Source organism: Epinephelus moara, chromosome 7, assembly GCF_006386435.1.
Source record: "Epinephelus moara isolate mb chromosome 7, YSFRI_EMoa_1.0, whole genome shotgun sequence".
Lineage (NCBI taxonomy): Eukaryota > Metazoa > Chordata > Actinopteri > Perciformes > Serranidae > Epinephelus > Epinephelus moara.
The window spans coordinates 29634311-29651931 of record NC_065512.1 but is presented as its reverse complement, the minus strand read 5'-3'; the positions used below and the strand labels follow the sequence as shown (position 1 = coordinate 29651931).

Sequence of the window (17621 nt, the reverse complement as noted above, 5' to 3'; positions counted from 1 at the left end):
CTAAGAGACATTGATGTTCCTGTACAATGGGTACAATGAAAGAATGTAAATACCGGTATAAATAAAATATAAATTAAATTAGCCTCAGATGGGTCAGCATAATCAGTTGCTGTGTGTCCTTGGTTCTAAGGTAACCATTGCAACACAAAGCCCTCACTTTGCCCTGGGTTTTGACTTTGGCAAGTGGGCATTTATACTGTAATCATATGATATAGGGACTGGCTATAGAGGGTTCTGCCAAATCCCCAGTTTGGATTTGTGTCACAGTATATACTCACATTTCTATTGCTGCTCATATAAATGAGCCTTTGAATCAATTGCTGAAGCTGCAAAAATAGTACAAAACTGTGGTGAATGCTTTCGACATGGCCTGAGCAGACGTACAGAGCAAATTCATTTTAAAGACAGAATGGAATAAAAAATACATTTTCCAAATCCTACATCTGTGTCCCTGTGTTAACTGGTGTATGCCAAATGAACCAATAATATCAAAATCCCTTTCTTTTCTCTTCCCGTAATATTTTCATGACTCATCTTAATCCAATCAAATGCAATTTGCGGCTTGCTAACCCCACCCATCATATAGAACTGCACTTAACCGTTAGCTTGTGGCTTGTAGTAGCTAGCATGGCAACATCATACTAGAGGCGTGTGTTTGGATGTCAGGCACCGAAAACTTTGTTTACATTTCCCAAAGAGCATGGTTGTTGTGTAATGTATTGATGTAATCTGTGATCCAATCAGATCTGAAGGATTTGATTCAAATCCCTTTTGTGAGTGTACCTCCACTCCCACTTACTGGTACTGTGAAGATCACCAAGAGTCAATAAAATACCAAACACACAAGTGCTATCATGAACATAACCCTTGAAAATAATTTGAAGAGAGTTGGGGCAAATAGCTCAAATGTTCAAAATCAGTTCCAAGTATTTAACAGCAGATTGGCTGCATTACAAATTTCGAAAGGGGTGTCAAACGAAGTTGAAATGTATAGTTCCTTCCTGAAAAGTGGGGATAGCATCTCTCCTTACTCCCCTGAAGTCAAGCCCTGATGGTAAATTGTAATTACCAGACGACGTTTGCCAGTAACACAGCAGACTGTTGTATAGCCAGCACTGTCACCACCTGCCTAATGAACAGACAGGACTCAACAGAACCTCTGCATGGCTCTAAGCTGTGCAACATGAACACAGGAGAGCGTGCCAAGCATTTGTTTTGAGGTGTGCTCTCTAAACGATTGAGAAGAACGCTCAGACTTGGCCAAGAAATTTACTGCCCCGGTGAAGTGTTTCCATGTCACGAGCAGCCACTTTAAGCATGCAGTCAGGCTCTTTAAGCCGCTCTTATTAACTACTGAACAGTAGTGTGTTTTGGTTCAATGCAACAACAGCATGGTGGGCAAAAACACTGGGTACTTGAAAGATATCAATTCACATTAATCTGAAGAAAAATGTAAGAATTATTTATCACTTGAATAAAAAGACTTGAATGGATATTTGGTAAGAAAAAAACTTTCATTTACACATTTTTAATTTAGTTGCAGGGATTTTATCTAACAATTCAAATGCTTTAAATATGTTTATTTTTCCTAATTACTCTAATTAATTTTTTGTTTGTTTCAAATGTGAGCAAGCAGCTTGTATGACATTATGCTGACATCACATGTAAATAAACCTCCCCTCCTCATTAATCTCTTGTGCCCTCTCAGAGTACAGTATTATTTCTGTAATCAGCCCTGCTGGAGAGAAGTTGGAGGAGGCAGAGCAGGAGAGGGGGAAGAGGGGAGGGAAGGAAGGGCGAATCTCTTTCTACTTTCCGCCCCGGTGTTTGAAGTCTAAAATCTTTTGCAGGGTTTTAAACATCTGTTTCCAAACTGCCAGCAGCCACTAATTAGGGCTAAAAACAAGACGGAACGTCGTGAGAACCCTGGGGTGGGCATGAGGCGACATGCACACCCCGCTAAAAAACCACCGCATTCCTCTGCCTAAAGACTACCTCTCTAAAGGAGGGAGGGGGTCGGGGCAGGGGGTGGAGGGGAGGGGAGGAGCGGGGTGGAGGGAGGCTAGGTGGTGGTAGTGGCAGGTCGGTGGGAGGAAAGAGATACGGGAAGGGCAGGCATTATTTTGAGGCCCCACCTGTCAGTGTTTTCTGTTTGATTCTAGGGGCCGTGAGTGTGTGTGTGTGTGTGTGTGTGTGTGTAGGTGTGAGTGTTTCCAAGACTTAAAGGGGGTTTGTTGCGGCTTTTTACACCATTTGAAGTCATCAAGGTGCACGGTATATTACAGTTTAACAACTCAGCAATGACTCACACTTGTTCTCTGTCTCTCCTTTCTTTTCTCTGACCAGGTATTTCCTCTGTGCGTTACACTCATTCAAACACTTATCTCCAGCCTGTGGTGAGCCAGACCCCTCTGAGCATCTCCATGTAAACACTGATTTCATATTGTACTGAAAGCTCACATTGTCCCCTAATTTTAGGTCTTAATTTATAATGAAAGACATCTATTAAGCTCATTTTGTAATTTCAACAGCATAGCAGCAGAACACAGATTCTCCTCTATCTCATCTCCTTTTTTAACTGCATTTTTTTTTTTTCTGTGCATCAGTGACGTATAACCGGCTCTATCAGAGAAGTGAGTGGCAAAAGACTTCAGCTTTGAACTCTACTAAGGTCATCAGGGGTCGTCAAGCTCGTGTCAAACTACAAGAGGTTAAGGTCAGGAGCAGTGGGTGTTAGTCCTCACTGGTCGTAACTGGAATCTCAAAAAGAAAAAGGAGGTACAACCTCTTTGATGTCGATGACTTTGAGTTGAAGTTTCTCTTGTTTGATTGATGCTTTGGCTCGCTTGGCTGGAAATTTGCAGCCTGGCACAGAGGAAACTAAATTTATTGTGAGGAGTCTGTGAGCCAATATTTAGCCTTTCTAAATAACCTTCTGGAAAGATCAAACTTTGAATTAAAACAAGACAAACTCGTGCCAGTTTTAGTTTGTTTTCTTTGCGCTACTGTTGCTCTTTTGGAAGTTTACAGGGTGTGATTACGCATTCGGATTCTAAAAGATTTTTCCTCAGGGCACCTCACCTGTCAAATGGTGGAACTGGTTTGCTTTGATAAGCTTGTTTGCAATTCATATGATCTATAAGAGGTCATCATTTTATGTGAATAATTTGCTATTGTAAAATAACCTTTAATTGACTTCACATCTACAGGTAAAGTTGGCATGTCTAGCTCATTAAATTCACAAAACATCCCACTGGCTATGACATTTTATATCACACATAAAGCCATTATAATGCCAGACAGTCTGAGCCGAAACAAAAGAAAAACATCCGTTTGATTCTCTTTTACCTGCAACTTTATGATGAGACTGTCAATTTCATCTGTGATGTTTTTCTTAGCCAGTGTTAACAGATCTCTATAATAGTCATGCATCACATGTTGTTAAGGTTGTGCCTATCGTACAATAAAAGCAGCCTTAAAATAATCTGTGTCTCTGTCTTCACACCTCAGATAAAGGGTATTATGTAAAGTCAGCAATCAGTGTCAATGATATATGACCATCTCCACATGCTGTTGAAAAATAAAGGCTGCATGTTTTGAGGCAAAGTAAAAGATGTTCCAAATCTACTCACTAAAGCTCATGCTTACACTTTTCTCTTCCTATCACTACTTTTTACAACCCATCATTTTGCATTTGTACGTTAGAGACTCAGTTCCACACCTATTCCCAAGAAGCGAGGTTTCAGCTTCTTGCTCAAGGACAAGATACTATGCTACCACTGACTAACACAGAAAGACAAAGCAGGATCAAACCTGTTTGGGATGTGGGACAGTGTATAAGTCTGCCATCCTCCAAGGCTTCAATTATTAGGCAGCATGTGGCCTCGGTAGAGGTAGAGTGGACAGAGTAAAGACAACATACATGAGGCCAACCGTACTATGTCCACTCAATAACCACCACCAGTTCACCAGTTCTACATCTATGTCTCTGTCTCACATGACGGCTAGTGCAGGGTGGCTGTTGTTGAGTTCGGCTGACGCGCTCCACATTTGTGTTTTGTCTGCATAATCAAGGAAACCAGAAGTAAACTGATGGAAAGATACAGGCCCAAATTACACAGGAGGAAATAGGGAACAATGAGCAATTTACGGCCGCTTCTCGTCTCTGTTCCACCACAGTGCTGCTGCATATCATCAAGGCTTATCACTGTCATTTACATCTCTTCTCTCCCACAGCCCCAGGCAGAAGCCTCTGCAGGAACATGTTATTATATCATTATTATTATAAGTGTTTAAATGGTTAATTACTACAGTAACATACAATTAAAATTTTAATCGATAGTTGACTCTGAAATACTTAATTTGGCCCTTTAGCTTACAATATATAACTATAACAAGAATGATGGTGATGATTATTGATTATGTCATAGGGTGTCTTGAGTACAACATAGTGATTACTACAAGAGAAAAATAGTGTAAATGTCAGGGTACCTACATTTAAAAAAAAGGAACTGTCCACTTCTCAGCCGGAAAAATACTTTAAAATAAAGATGAAGCTTCCTGACAGATCGGACACTACAGTAACTGGTAGAGCACAGTGAGTACGAGGCCAACATGATAACAAAACAAAGTTAGCCCAAATTGGCAACCTCCCCCGATCTGTCAAACAGGGACTGACTGATCTGTGAATGTTTTCAGTCCTGAGAGTTGGAGAAATTGCCGGAGATTCCTTGAAGAAACAATAAAATAGGGGCACGATACAGCTAAATAAAGAAGTGGTGACTCAAGCAACAGGCTGACACAAAGTGTAAACATGCCATAACAAGGTAACGCCACCAAAATGCTACTTTCAACTTTTACATCTTCATCAATAAGTGTTCAGATTAATATTTCCAAAATATTACACCATCATTATGATCATTAATATACTGTGCTGTAATTCAGAGTTTGAATAAAGTGGAAAGTTACCCCAGACATCTGTATGTGTAAGTGTAATCCCCAGGGCTGATATTAAAGCAACCCTAATACATAAACGTAGCGTCATATTGGGAATTCCCACTGTGACCACCTTAACAAATACACATTCCTCTCTTTGGTTTGCACTGAGAGAGGGTAAAAGGGCAAAGGCTCCCTTTGAACTGTAACTACAGGAGATGGAGTCCAGCATACAAGATGGCTAATTGGACACCAAGAGCACAGAATATATGTGCATGCAATTTTACTGTTAGACTCATTACAAGTACGAACCAGCCGGTTTTGTTTCTACCACCTTGTAGTCTATGTAAGTGAATCAGACAGGCACATGTCCACTACCTGCAATCAGTATACTGCCACACCCCCTTTTCTCTATATAAAGACATACATTTGCTAAGAGGTGTATCATGGAGAAAGTGGTGAAATTGTCAATACAAACAATAAAAACCAAAACTGTTTTATTTCAATATGGATATTCTCATATACTCCATTGTAAGCTAGGACTGGGACACTCAGTTTTTACAGGTAAATATTTTAATTATGGCAATAATTGATGAGTGCATACATTTGTAACTTTTAAAAAATTGGCTATTGAAGCCTTTGTAATGGATGTGGTTTTAATATGCTGTGTATTTAGTTAAAAGGTGTGAATAACATTTTCAGTGCTGTTGTCTCTGCTGTAGACAAGAGCACTGGCAAGGAGAACAAGATCACCATCACCAATGACAAGGGTCGTCTCAGCAAGGAGGACATTGAACGCATGGTCCAGGAAGCTGAGAAGTACAAGGCTGAAGACTATGTCCAGCGTGACAAGGTGTCTGCTTGACGGCCTGGAGTCGTACGCTTTCAACATGAAGTCGACTGTGGAGGATGAAAAGTTTGCTGGCAAGATCACTGAAGACGCCACTAATTTCTAGTGTAAATATGTGTTAAAAGTACAAACAAATTTATTTACGAAATTAGTGATGAATCCCGGATTTGTTCGTAAAACATCTGTACGCAGAGTTTAAGCACAGCTTGTTTGTTAATGAGGCCCTGATATGAAACAATGTTTTGACACTTTTCCACCCTGTGTAACCCTCACCAATATCAGCCTTCTTCTTTAGTGTATGAAAACTAAAAGAAAATACAGTAACAATAGCGACCAGTGTAGCAGCCTCACACCCTGTCTGTACTCCATTAATAAGATTGTTCGAATAATTCTTTTGGGAATAAAAAAAATCTGCTGCCCTGTGGTGTAACAAAATATTGTTTGAAATGGACCTTCTCACAGTAGTAATTGTGTGTTTGGGCAGACCACAACCACAACTGTGATTAGATCTATTTCCTATTTGAAACACATTTTATCAGAATTGTTGCAATAAATATACAGCGTCGCAGGAAACGTCCGATTTTGATCAAGCTACGTTCAAAGAACAGACTGAGTGTTATTATTTTTGCAAGACTTGAACTGCAGAGTAACCATTATTGCCGATGCAGCTCAGGCAAAACCATTATAGACACAGACACACACATGCACACACGCACACACAGTCTCTGCCAGCAGAAATAAACAGTGATGTAATAATGACAGGCTAATGTGGACCTAGCCAACAAAATCAGGTTGTCGTTATCATTGGCCCGGTAGCACCTGACCCACCCATTCTCCACCTGATTTATTGTGTAATGTGTTTTCTTGTGTAAATTAAATTAAAGACATTGTAATATTTACACTGATAGCAGAGGGAAATGATGTCTCTAACTTGTTTCCTTCACAGATTTGTAGATACATATAGAACAGCAGAGTTAGATACAACTTAACTTAACTTTAGATGTAAGCACCTAGCCTTGATATGTGGTAATGTAATGGTAATTATAACATGTTATTTTTGCACAAACTACCTACTCAACCGAACTACTTCACTTATTTAGTTTCATAAAGTTATGAAAGATTTCTTTGCTTCAGCAAAAGAAGCAGCAAAGACCTGACCTTTAGTCTAGAAGACCTTACATACTTTTGTTGGATCCTCCCTGCCTACATGCACATGTTTTTAAACTCCATGTCTATGGTTTGTAACGCAGGCTCTCCGCAGAAAAATGTGAAAATATGAGTGGGTAAACTGAATAAAAATCTTGCTCTCAGAGAAAATGCTACAGGGCAACGTTGCAAATGGAAGATGTTAGAAATATAAACCATGACACAAACATAAAGAAACTAAAACACATGCATGCAGACATCCACACTCTCATTTCTCATCCCATCCCCACTCACCTGTCTCCCAACTCTGTTATTATGCAGCCTCATACGGGCATGGATGTCCTTGTAGGTTTCACGGGCATCCAAGAAGTCCCTTGAGAACTTCTCGCCGAATTCCACGTCGGGGCTGCAGCCACCCCACTCCCAGGAGTCCTGGGGGCCCGGCAGGTCAGCGGGGAAGTGCTCCATGACACCATGTACCATACCCTTCCCCCGGTGGATGGCCTCTAGTTGCAAACGGTGCAGTTTGATGCGGAAGGCCTCCTCGTCCCCACGCCGCTTCTCGTCACAGCTGCACGCCTTCAGTTTGCCCATGGAGCAGGCGTTTGCCACTGCGTGCACCACGCCTGCTGCTGCGATGGCATACGCAAAGGCACTCTCCCTGAAACCTGTGGGGTGAAACAACAGTATAGTGGCCTAGTGTGGAAGTTGAAGTTTATAAGAAGTGTTGCAATCAGGACACTGTGTTGGGGAAAGGAAAGAGATATTTTGTCCAAAAAACGTGTCATAACACATAGTTTCAGAGCTTAACCAAACATGTTTTCAGTTAAAATTGCAGTCATCAACAGGAAGATGGAATTTAGACTCTCTTAACTGACACTGTGCGTCACTGCGATGTCCAAATTGACGTAAGTATTGCACAAAAAGCTGACATGCGGACTGTGTCAATAGTGAGCGGTGTGACATGTTTCTTTTAAAATGCCGCTGGAGACATATTGACAAGTTTTAGAACATGGAGTTTATGTAAAACATCAACAAATTTTCAATAACCTGCAGGCTGAACATACCAGTGACTATGTGTCATGAAGCTGTCAGGTGGAATGAGAGGATTAACAGGTCGATGGAGAATGACATTTGATAACAATCCAATTCAGATCACTATGACTAAGCTGCTGTTTACAAGTGTTTTTTTGTTGTTGTTGTTTTTTGAGTCGTGTTACATTTTCTATTTTTAACTGCAACAGCATCAGAAATAAAACTCCAACTATTTCATTCGCCTCATTAAAGTCCCGTTGTAAAACTGCTGGATACAACTTCAAGTTGTCAAGTGATTTTCCAAGCCCTGAAATTTAATTTAACAACAGCTAGATGAGCAAAGAAATCTTTTAACTTCTCTGTCAGCAACGTGTCAAATTTGACTTTGCACGCTTTGTTTCACACAGTCAGTAACGCTGCAGCATACACGCTTCCTTTATTTTGATAAATATACACAAAAGAGCTTATTCACCGATTATGCTGTATATACACACATGGCAAAACTCATAAAGCCTGGGGAAACATCTGGGACAATACCAATTAAGTGTTCCAAACACTTGCGTACTTGGTCTCTGCAGGCCAGCTGAACATGAACAGACCCCCGCCACTCCCATCAGTGGACCCACAGAGGACTCGCACACTAAACAGGGCTGTGTCTCCTTCTGTCTGTCCTACTGCTTAATACAAGATATGTGGTTGTGCAACTCACTCCTGTCTGCTTACATGTAATGTCTATGTACGTGAGTAGAATGGTGCAAGGCCCTGAATTTGTACTGTTGGATGCATTTCTGGCTCTGTATGCCTGCCTCGATCAATCTTCCCCATGCTTTCCTCTACAAGTGTTTCCAATATCTTTCAAGAGATCTTTCATCCAGCCTGTAACCATTACCTTTGCTACTCTGGAGTGACTGGCACTTGCTCACTGACTTACTTCTCTGATGGCCTGAGGGACATTTGACAGCTGATCCTTTTGTCTGTTTTTGTCATTTCATATCAAGCTATGAAGAATGAGGACCAAAACTATGTGTTACTGTACGTGCTTGAGTTTAGGTTAGAGAGGCTGGCTATGCCACACCACAGCTTTTGCCTTGTAATCACCTTCAACTGGCTCTGACGGACTACTGCGTGTAGAGGAGGTGGTTAAATGACTGTGTGCATGTAATCTCTCCATACGACGTGTGACTGCTTTTGCCTTTACAGCTAAACACATCCCTTTCTCCTCGACAGCAAGTCTAAGTTGCATGCGGCACATGTAATGACTCCACCACAACTGATCTGTAATTCAGCAGACTAATGTTACAGCGCTCTTCTCTTACACACACGCACTGGCAATATAAACACACATTCACCCTGACCGTGTTGATGTACTTCTGTGACAAATAAAGAAAAAAAGAAAATCCACGTCCAATCGAGGAATCCGTGAATATTGAAGGATGAATTGCGACAGCAGCGCTTGATCTCGTACCCTCTATAGTGTTTGTTGTTAGATCTCAGCTTACTGCCTGTGAGCATGGTGCCCTCAGGTTCTATAAAAGCAGCCCCACTGGCAGTCACTTACTGGTGTAGAAAACAGTGAAGATTATAATGGAAACTTGTAAAGAAAACATGAAAAGAAACCACTTAGGAGTTTATAGCACACTGCTTGAAGGGGAAATTATTCAGGCTTCTTGTAGGAGTCAAATAAAAGGCTATTAACTGGAACTGCCCCTTTGAGCACTGTTTGATGTTACTTCCTTATTTTTATATTTAAGCAAACTTAATATTATTTTATTTTTGTGAGGTATGATGTAAAGGTTGAAATATTTGCTGTTATGCTGGACTTATTTGTATATTTGACACGTGACATATAAAAAGTGGGAGGCAGCACATTTAGGAGTGAAGGTGAAGTTCATCCATAAAGCAAATGACAGCCTGTAGTTCTCTCATGCAACTGTACCGCACATTTACAAGTAATAGCAACACTACTGTCACTTTGTGAAAAAAGTGAGCAATGTCGGCACAGAGAGGGTGCCAACACAGGGGGCTCTGGCAGAACAGTGCAGGGTCGTCTGTCAAAAAAACACAGGCACCACATTAACCTTAAACAGGCCTATAACAAGACCCCACCAAAGCAGACCCCTGCACTGCTTTACACAGGGGCTGTTTTTAGTCTGACTGTTAAAAAAAGCAGTATGCAGACCAGATGCAGGTTTATTTTCAGTTAACAAGGAGGCTGATAGTTTTCATTACAACAAGCTGGCAGCATTACCCACAGTGTCTCTAGCTGCACACAACCTGCTCTTAAAAGTGCAGTACTTAATTTGGCCACAATTGGAAAATAGCTGTACACACAACATAGGCATAGCGTCACTTTTTAGGTTGATCTGATGACCTTGTTAGCAAAATGTTGGTTAGTAACACATCCAGTTGTTAAGAAGCATTTACATGGAGTCGCCTCTCTGCCCACCACAATATACACTCTACTTTTGGCTCTTACTTTGGTCTCCACCAATTCCAGAGAGATATATCTGTCTCTTTAGCAGCTAAATGCTCCGCTAACAGAGCTTTGTTTTAGCTTCTGGAAACATGGGAGCAGTGAGACTGAACCAAAACAGTGACGCTATTTAAACCAGAGAGCCGAGGGGAACTGCAGAGTTGCGTGATTATCATAGCCTGTATAAAAGAAGTAAGTAGGCGTAGCTAACATGATGTCATCCATTGGTTTGTGGACTCACATTTTGAAGCCTGGAGTTTGGCATTTTGGTCGTCGCCATCTTGTTTTGTTTTTTTTAGCCAGAAGTGACCGTATTTGGACAAGAGGGAGGATTTGTGGGGGAGTGAGGGGTGGATCTGACTGAGAACTGTCAACGCTGCAGTGGTAGCGACTTGTCGATCACAAGGTAGCCACACCCTAAAGCATACCCTGCTTTATCATCTATTTTACTCCACAAGGACACCATGCTGTATTGACAATGACTTGAAACTAGCAATTGAGACCATCAACTCAATTGGAAAATCTTTACTGAGGTAATAAATCAAGTGAGAAGTAGGGTCATTTGTCATAGAGTTCTATACAATTCTTGCAGCTAGTGGAGTCGCCCCCTGCTGACCCTTAGCAAGAATGCAGGTTTAAGGCACTTTGTTTCACTTTCATTTGTTTCACTTTATAACATAGCAACATACAAGTATTCATGTCATCTCTTGTTATTAGAAAAAATATTTCTATTATAGCAGCTCTAATGTGCAACATCTTTTTGAGGGTAACTGCGAAATTAGTTTTGTACCAGCAAAAACACAAACTCTGAAATTGTTCTGACTATATATATAATTTGACTCACTAACGCACAATCTGCACCCCCTCCACCCTCACACCTGGACTCACACAAGGTGGGGGAAGTGAGAGGGATGGCACTTAAGCACATCCTTATACATAGAAAGCCTGTTTTAGCTCTTGCTCTGCTCTGAGCCGGGCTCTGCAACGCAGGCCCCCGGAAGACTGGGAACAAATCAATCTAAGAAATAATTTACCGGCTGCGACACGCCCGGCTGAACTGATGGCAGAGGAAGTGACAAAATGAATTAAAGATTCAAAGGAAACTGTCACTTTGTGTTACAGAAACCGACTAAACAGGTTTATGCTTTTGCCGCCGAGAGTTGGGAAAGTGCTGAGAGCAAATTCACAAGCACTTGCACTGGCAAGGGAAGTAAAAGCATTAGGAGCAGCCCAGCGAGGAAGGACACAGACACAGTGACAGAGAGAGAGAGAGGGAGGGAGAAAGACAGAAAGAGAGAAGGAGATTCTCCTAATTCTGTCTATCCATGTCTTGCCTGACGTCCTCTTTAGCCTAGTTTTTTGATGCAAGTTAAACGGGAGTGAACATGGGCCCATAAAAGTTATCAGAATCCATCAGCAGAGAGATACGTGGCAGAGCCAGAGAGGATCCCAGCAGCATCAGATGTAGTAAAATTAGACACCAAAACAAACACTGACGTGCAGAGCCCCTGATACGTAACTCCAAAACTTTGTAGAACATCAGAAAATTTGGGAAAGCTCTGCAAGAATATTTGAACAAGTGAGATTCCAATTCCGAAAAAGTATTTCATTTGTGTCTTGTTGTAATGGTTTCATGTCATATGTAAAAATTGCTTCATAGATAACCTTGTTATTATAGCATATAATATATAATTATAAAGCAAAAAATACCAATTGGTGTACATAAGCTTTGTGTGAGACATTCATTTATTTTTCTATGGGCAGTTACATTGAAAACGTGTGTTAATCTCCACAATTCCATCTAATCCATGTCTGAAAATCTGTCTCAGAGGAAGCACTGCCCTTTTCACGGTAGCTGCACGCAACAATGGCTGCAGAGGGGTTAACTTGTGTCATTTTTTTTAGCTTCTGTGGAGCTTCTGTGAACGTATCAACATGTAACAGATGAATCACCCGATTTAAAGAGCTTGTTTATGTCAGTGGTTTGGAGTTTCTGCACCCGAGGCAAACCAGGGATGCCAGACAACCAGCAACTGCCTCTACTAATAATGACAAACAGCCTTTCAATGAGTCAGTGAGGAGTGAAAGTTAAGACCAGAGGTGTGTAAGCATATACTGGAGTTAATAGGTTTTCTTTTTTTTTTTCTATCATCCACAGAGGTGACAGGGTATGAAGTCCTCAGTGAGGGTTACCAAAAGTTTCAGGACTGTGGAGAACATAAATTATAGCAGCACCCCTCCGGGAAGATCTGACGCATTTAATAAGTTTTTTTTATGATGGGGAATTCCATCAACAATCAAGTGACAACGGGGAAAATGATACTTTAAAAAAGACTGTTTTTTAGACTTTATTTTACACTTACAGTTCAAAACTTAAATTAACAGATGGGTAATGTCATACCGAAGCCAATGCTCTAAAATGCAATATGTTATATGAAATGCAAGAAGCGTCATTAGAGCTGATGATGCACTTCATCCTAACATGCCACAGTCCTCTCAGCAGAAATTAATTTGCTCACCACATTTCCAATGCAACATTTACACAGAAATCTATTAATAATTTAGTTTTGAACACTATCTTCTTTCTCATTTGGTGAAATTGAAAGCCAACTCAACCCAAGCCCCAAACTGCCGACCACATTGCACGCTGTTCATCCATCCAGGTGCTCTGGCTATTAGGAAATTGATGCCTTTTCCAGTCAATAACCTGGGATGAGTCCATCACGAGGCTTCCCAACTCTAAAGATCCTCTTTCATCCTTTGTGGCAAACTTGCAAAGCTCCAAGCTCTACTAACCGTCAGAGAAAATTGATCTGCATGAGGTTTGGTAGTCTTGAGGTGACTAACTGCTTTTGAAGTTACGTGCTCTTTTGTACGGGCTATTGAGGAGATACAGAAAGGGTTCGTAAGCAGATACCGGTCTGCTAGTTACTAGAGATAACCTAACCACTTGGAGGACTTCATACCTGTGAGATAACATTCAAGGACTGTATCTATGAAGGAAAATTACCCCTAATCTTTTGACTGTGTTTAGAGAATAACATTACACCAGTGCTTGTTTAGGACGTGTATCTTTGTGGCGGCTAATCTTTCTAAGCCGATCCTTTTAAGGTATTCTATCAAAGTGTGTTTGAGGATGAAACCACAGCCTGTTTGAAGACCAAACTTTTGAACTGCATGCCTGTACTTCATTGTTTTTCCTCCTCAACAGGTACCCTGTGGTGACATCTTGCCTCTGCAGGCTACACATTGTTGCCCTAAAAGTGTCTTGTATCTTTTCTCTAATGGGATTTTTGCATTTTGTAACATTTGAAATGTACAAAATTTTCTTTCCCTCACTTGCAACTCAAATTCTTAATGGAAGAGATGCAAAATGGTTACAAGAAAAGCAGATGTGCATTCAAATGAAATCATACAGGGAGGACATATTTCTGTAGTACAGTGCTGTGACCATAAAACTGACCTCTTTTAAAGACTATGCTGTCGTAGGGTATTTTGTTCCTAGTCTCCAGGCTGGAGCAGTTCCAGCGGTGACCTCTGAACTGGTGCTGGCACTCGTGGATGGCAATCTGGATTCCCTGTATTGCTGAAGCCGTCACATCTGGGTTGCGCATGCACACCTCTAGCTGGCGCCGAGTCAAACCCGGCAGCGTGAGACACACCGTGTTGGCGTTCAGGATCGGGTCGATGTTGGGGAGCTTCAGGCCCAAGATTTCATTGGAGTCTACCCTGCATGGAGCACAAAGGTCAGGTTATTGACAAGACACATGTCCAACTCATACATCTTTTATGCTCACAAAAGCCTGCTGAGGACTTTGGAGGTTTCTGTTAATGTTCTTTGGGTTTCACAACAATGCTCAGTTCCTACATTGCCAAACAGACGCCCTGACTCGATGGTCCCCAGTGAAGCTGATGCCTGTACAACCTCAGTTATACACATACTGTGGGTCAATGGTTGTAAAACCATCTCCACATGTTGGCGGTTTGAAGGCGAAATGCACTCTCCCATCTATTTTTTTATTTTTTTTTTTGTCCTTTTTTAGATTGATTTGCTTTGCGATCATGCAGAGTTGTCACTAATATAAAAAGAAACTGTTGACTGTGATAGTGGGTACATACTGATCTAAATGCATGTGTCAAAACCTGCAACATGTCATTTAGTGTTAATTTATGCTTAATTCAGGTTTTGTCACCTTATCTTCTCCTAGGTGTTGACTTGACACTGCAAGGTAAGAGTTATGCAGTAAATCAGGTGAGTAGAGGTGGGGGATGAAGGAACAGCATCCACCTAGTTGGCATGAATCCAATAGTTCTAGTAACAGTTTCAGATACACGGCAGGGGGAAAAAAGCAACTCTCCCACCTCATGCTGTAAAATATCCTCAGGAAATCAGTTAGCATGTAAATCCAGTGACTTTTTAGCTGCAAGGTGTGTCTCTGTACTCAACTGTCTGCTGCTTCTGTTGCAGATCAATCATGTGAACAACAGTAATTCAGCCGACAGCGGTCAAAGCTCACTTCACAGAGAAACTGTAACAGCAATAACAAGGAAAACACAGGCTGCGCTGATGAAGGCTTGAGAGCTGAGCTTTTTCTTTTTCATTATCATTACAAGCAAAACACCGGTTGTGTGTCGCAGCAGCGTTTGTGTGACTGAGACACACAAGACGGTAGCATGCATTGCTGTGGGCACACAAACACATCTGTATGCACACATGCTCAAGCACACCCCGACGTGCACACACAAATACCCAGGTGTAGGGAGGAGTGTGTAGTAACATACAGAGAGACACTTGCACAGCTGCAGAAACTTTGCATGCTATTTCTTTCCATGGTTTCATCAACACATGCAACCTCTTCTGCAAGTTTCTCTCCTGTGAGCCTCTCAGGCTAAGAAGTTCACTCCGTCTGACTGAAAAAGCAACCACAAGCTTTGGATTGTTACAGTCTAAAAATGCAACTTGTCCTGACATCAAATGTTGTGGCTTTGCATATTGGTGCCCTACTTTCTAGGTGGCATTGCATGTTAAACTGTGTGCCCCTGTAATTCCAGTTTTGTGTTGCTACCTGTTGTGTTTCCTGCTTTGAGGGTAGACCTGTTTCAACAACTATATTTCCAAAGGCCAACTTTTTATTGATTGGCAACATTGTTTGGGAATGAGGAGTGCATGGGAAGCAGGCAGTTGGCAGCAGACCATAAACTTGTAAAAAGACTAATGTTTAAAAACTTTATTTTCTTTATTCTGTGCTTTTGTTAGCTTCAATCATGTCAGCCAAATCTGTGAGTCATTTAACTTTTGCTTGCATGAATGAAAACTGACTTTTATGTTGTTAAGCAGATAATTATCTAATTACAGAAACTAATAATTCAGGTTTTGATGAAAATGTTTAAATATGCATAGCTGAGGAGCACAGTTTCATAGAATAAAATTAAAAACAGACATGCAATTTCAGTGTGTTAAACCAGCACAGAGGCGAACTTTTTTTTAGTTTGAATTCATTCCTTATTAATCTCAACTCACCTTTTATCCAAGAGACAGATAACCACCAAGACGCATGTTATTCTGAGGACTGAGTGTTCCATTTTGTGCCTTGTAATTATGACAAAAAAAGAGAGAGAAAAGTTTTAAAAATAAAGATATAAGAGTTTAAAGTCCAGTATTCCGCCTTGAAGTTTAGAGAGGACCAAACAGAGGAGGAGGGGGGGTCAGGTCAGGTCCGGCTAAACGCTGGCGCTGGACTTGACAGCTCCGACGACGTCCAGATGTGCCAGCCAGCGGCGGGATACTCATTCACAAAAAAAAAAAAAAAAAAAAAAAAAGTTTCATCCACCTCTAAACTTACTGAATGAAGGAGGCTGCTACAAGTTTGAGGAAAAGTCAGTGTTGTCTTGCTCATACACATCCGTACACATCCCGGTATCTCCGCCGAGGTATCTGCATGGGTATAACATCCGAGAGAGACCGCTGGACCCAGATAGGCGCTCTAAATGAAGTCTGCTTGACTAGTGATGTTTCGGTGCGCTCCGATAGTCTTCTAAACTCCTGCTCTTAGCGCTTCGCCAGCCCACTTTTTTGCGTCACCCAGGGAGAAGAGGAGCGCCGAGGGAGGTCAAGTGCCTCGTTAGAGCAGGATAGAGATCCTTTTAGATAAGGAAACCAGAAACACTTAGCCTGCGCCCTCTGAGAGGAGGAGAACATTTATATTCACTGGAGGAGCGATACTAAGGATGAGGAGGTGGACTACAGAGAGTGGACTATTGCAAAAGTGAAGAATACTTTTGACTATTTGGTCAAAAAGATGTAGATGATTATGAGGAGGGAGAAGAAAGCATGAGGTTAGAATGATGAAGATGATTATTAGTTGCAAGAGGAAGCCCACACAAGGAAGACTGACTTTTCTTATTTACAAAAAAAGAAAAAAAAAGGTGATTTATCATGATAAGATGATGAAGATGAAAACAGATTAGGTTACCTTCGCTTTTTATCCTCAAATCAATGATTTTCAGCTACTGTGTGTGTTTGCATCCGAGTACATTGGCAGACTTGTTGTGTCTGGCAATGACAAAAAGAGCTAATAAAATAGGGGGATTTAATTATTTTTATTATACTTAAATCCATCATTTCACTCTTAACTTTAGTACTTAAATTCAAACTACCTCAAATATCTCCAACATGGCTTTTTTATGAGGGGTGTGTGGGAAGCAGGCAATTGGCAGCAGACCATTAACTTTTAAAAACTAATGTTTAATTCTTTATTCTCTTTATTCTGTATTTTTGTTAGCTTTAATCGCTTCAGCCAGAACAGTGCTTTGAATTAAAGGGGCACTTTGTTTTTTAAATTTCGTGGCTCACTTGTAAGGAAAACCCAATTGCCTGAAAAAATGTTTGCATTGAACGTTTCTGCAAACCACAGAAACATTATATTTGCACATTATTTTGTAGCAGATATGTTGAAACTTCACATTTCTCAATGACGCTGTGGTGAAAGTGTGGTTAGATTTTAGGCTCAAAAATCGCTTGGTTATGGTTAGGAAAAAAAAATGTTTTGGCTTAAAACAACCATTTTTGGTGGCTCAAATGCCGCTGAGAAATGTCGTAATGTTTTGGTAAAAACACTCAGTTCAGTGCCATAAACACTGATGGAAATACACAAAGGGTCGTCAGAAGACAACCAGTGTTGT

The 17621-nt window shown here is 41.0% G+C and overlaps 1 protein-coding gene across 2 annotated transcripts in view; it reads right to left on the bottom strand.

Moving 5' to 3' along the window:
- The window catches only part of wnt10a (wingless-type MMTV integration site family, member 10a), a 30875-nt gene extending 14400 nt beyond the window's left edge, over positions 1–16475 (bottom strand). Inside the window, exons 1-4 of one of the 2 annotated variants that reach the window (XM_050048994.1) lie at positions 16283–16475; positions 15961–16029; positions 13903–14168; positions 7226–7599 (exon numbers count right to left, since the gene is read on the bottom strand). In XM_050048994.1, coding sequence (XP_049904951.1) covers positions 7226–7599; positions 13903–14168; positions 15961–16022 — 702 coding nt within the window. In that variant the 5' untranslated portion in view covers positions 16023–16029; positions 16283–16475. Of the gene's footprint in view, positions 1–7225; positions 7600–13902; positions 14169–15960 lie in introns of both variants that reach the window. The other variant, XM_050048993.1, reaches the window with a different exon arrangement.
- Between the last annotated feature and the right edge of the window lie 1146 nt (positions 16476–17621).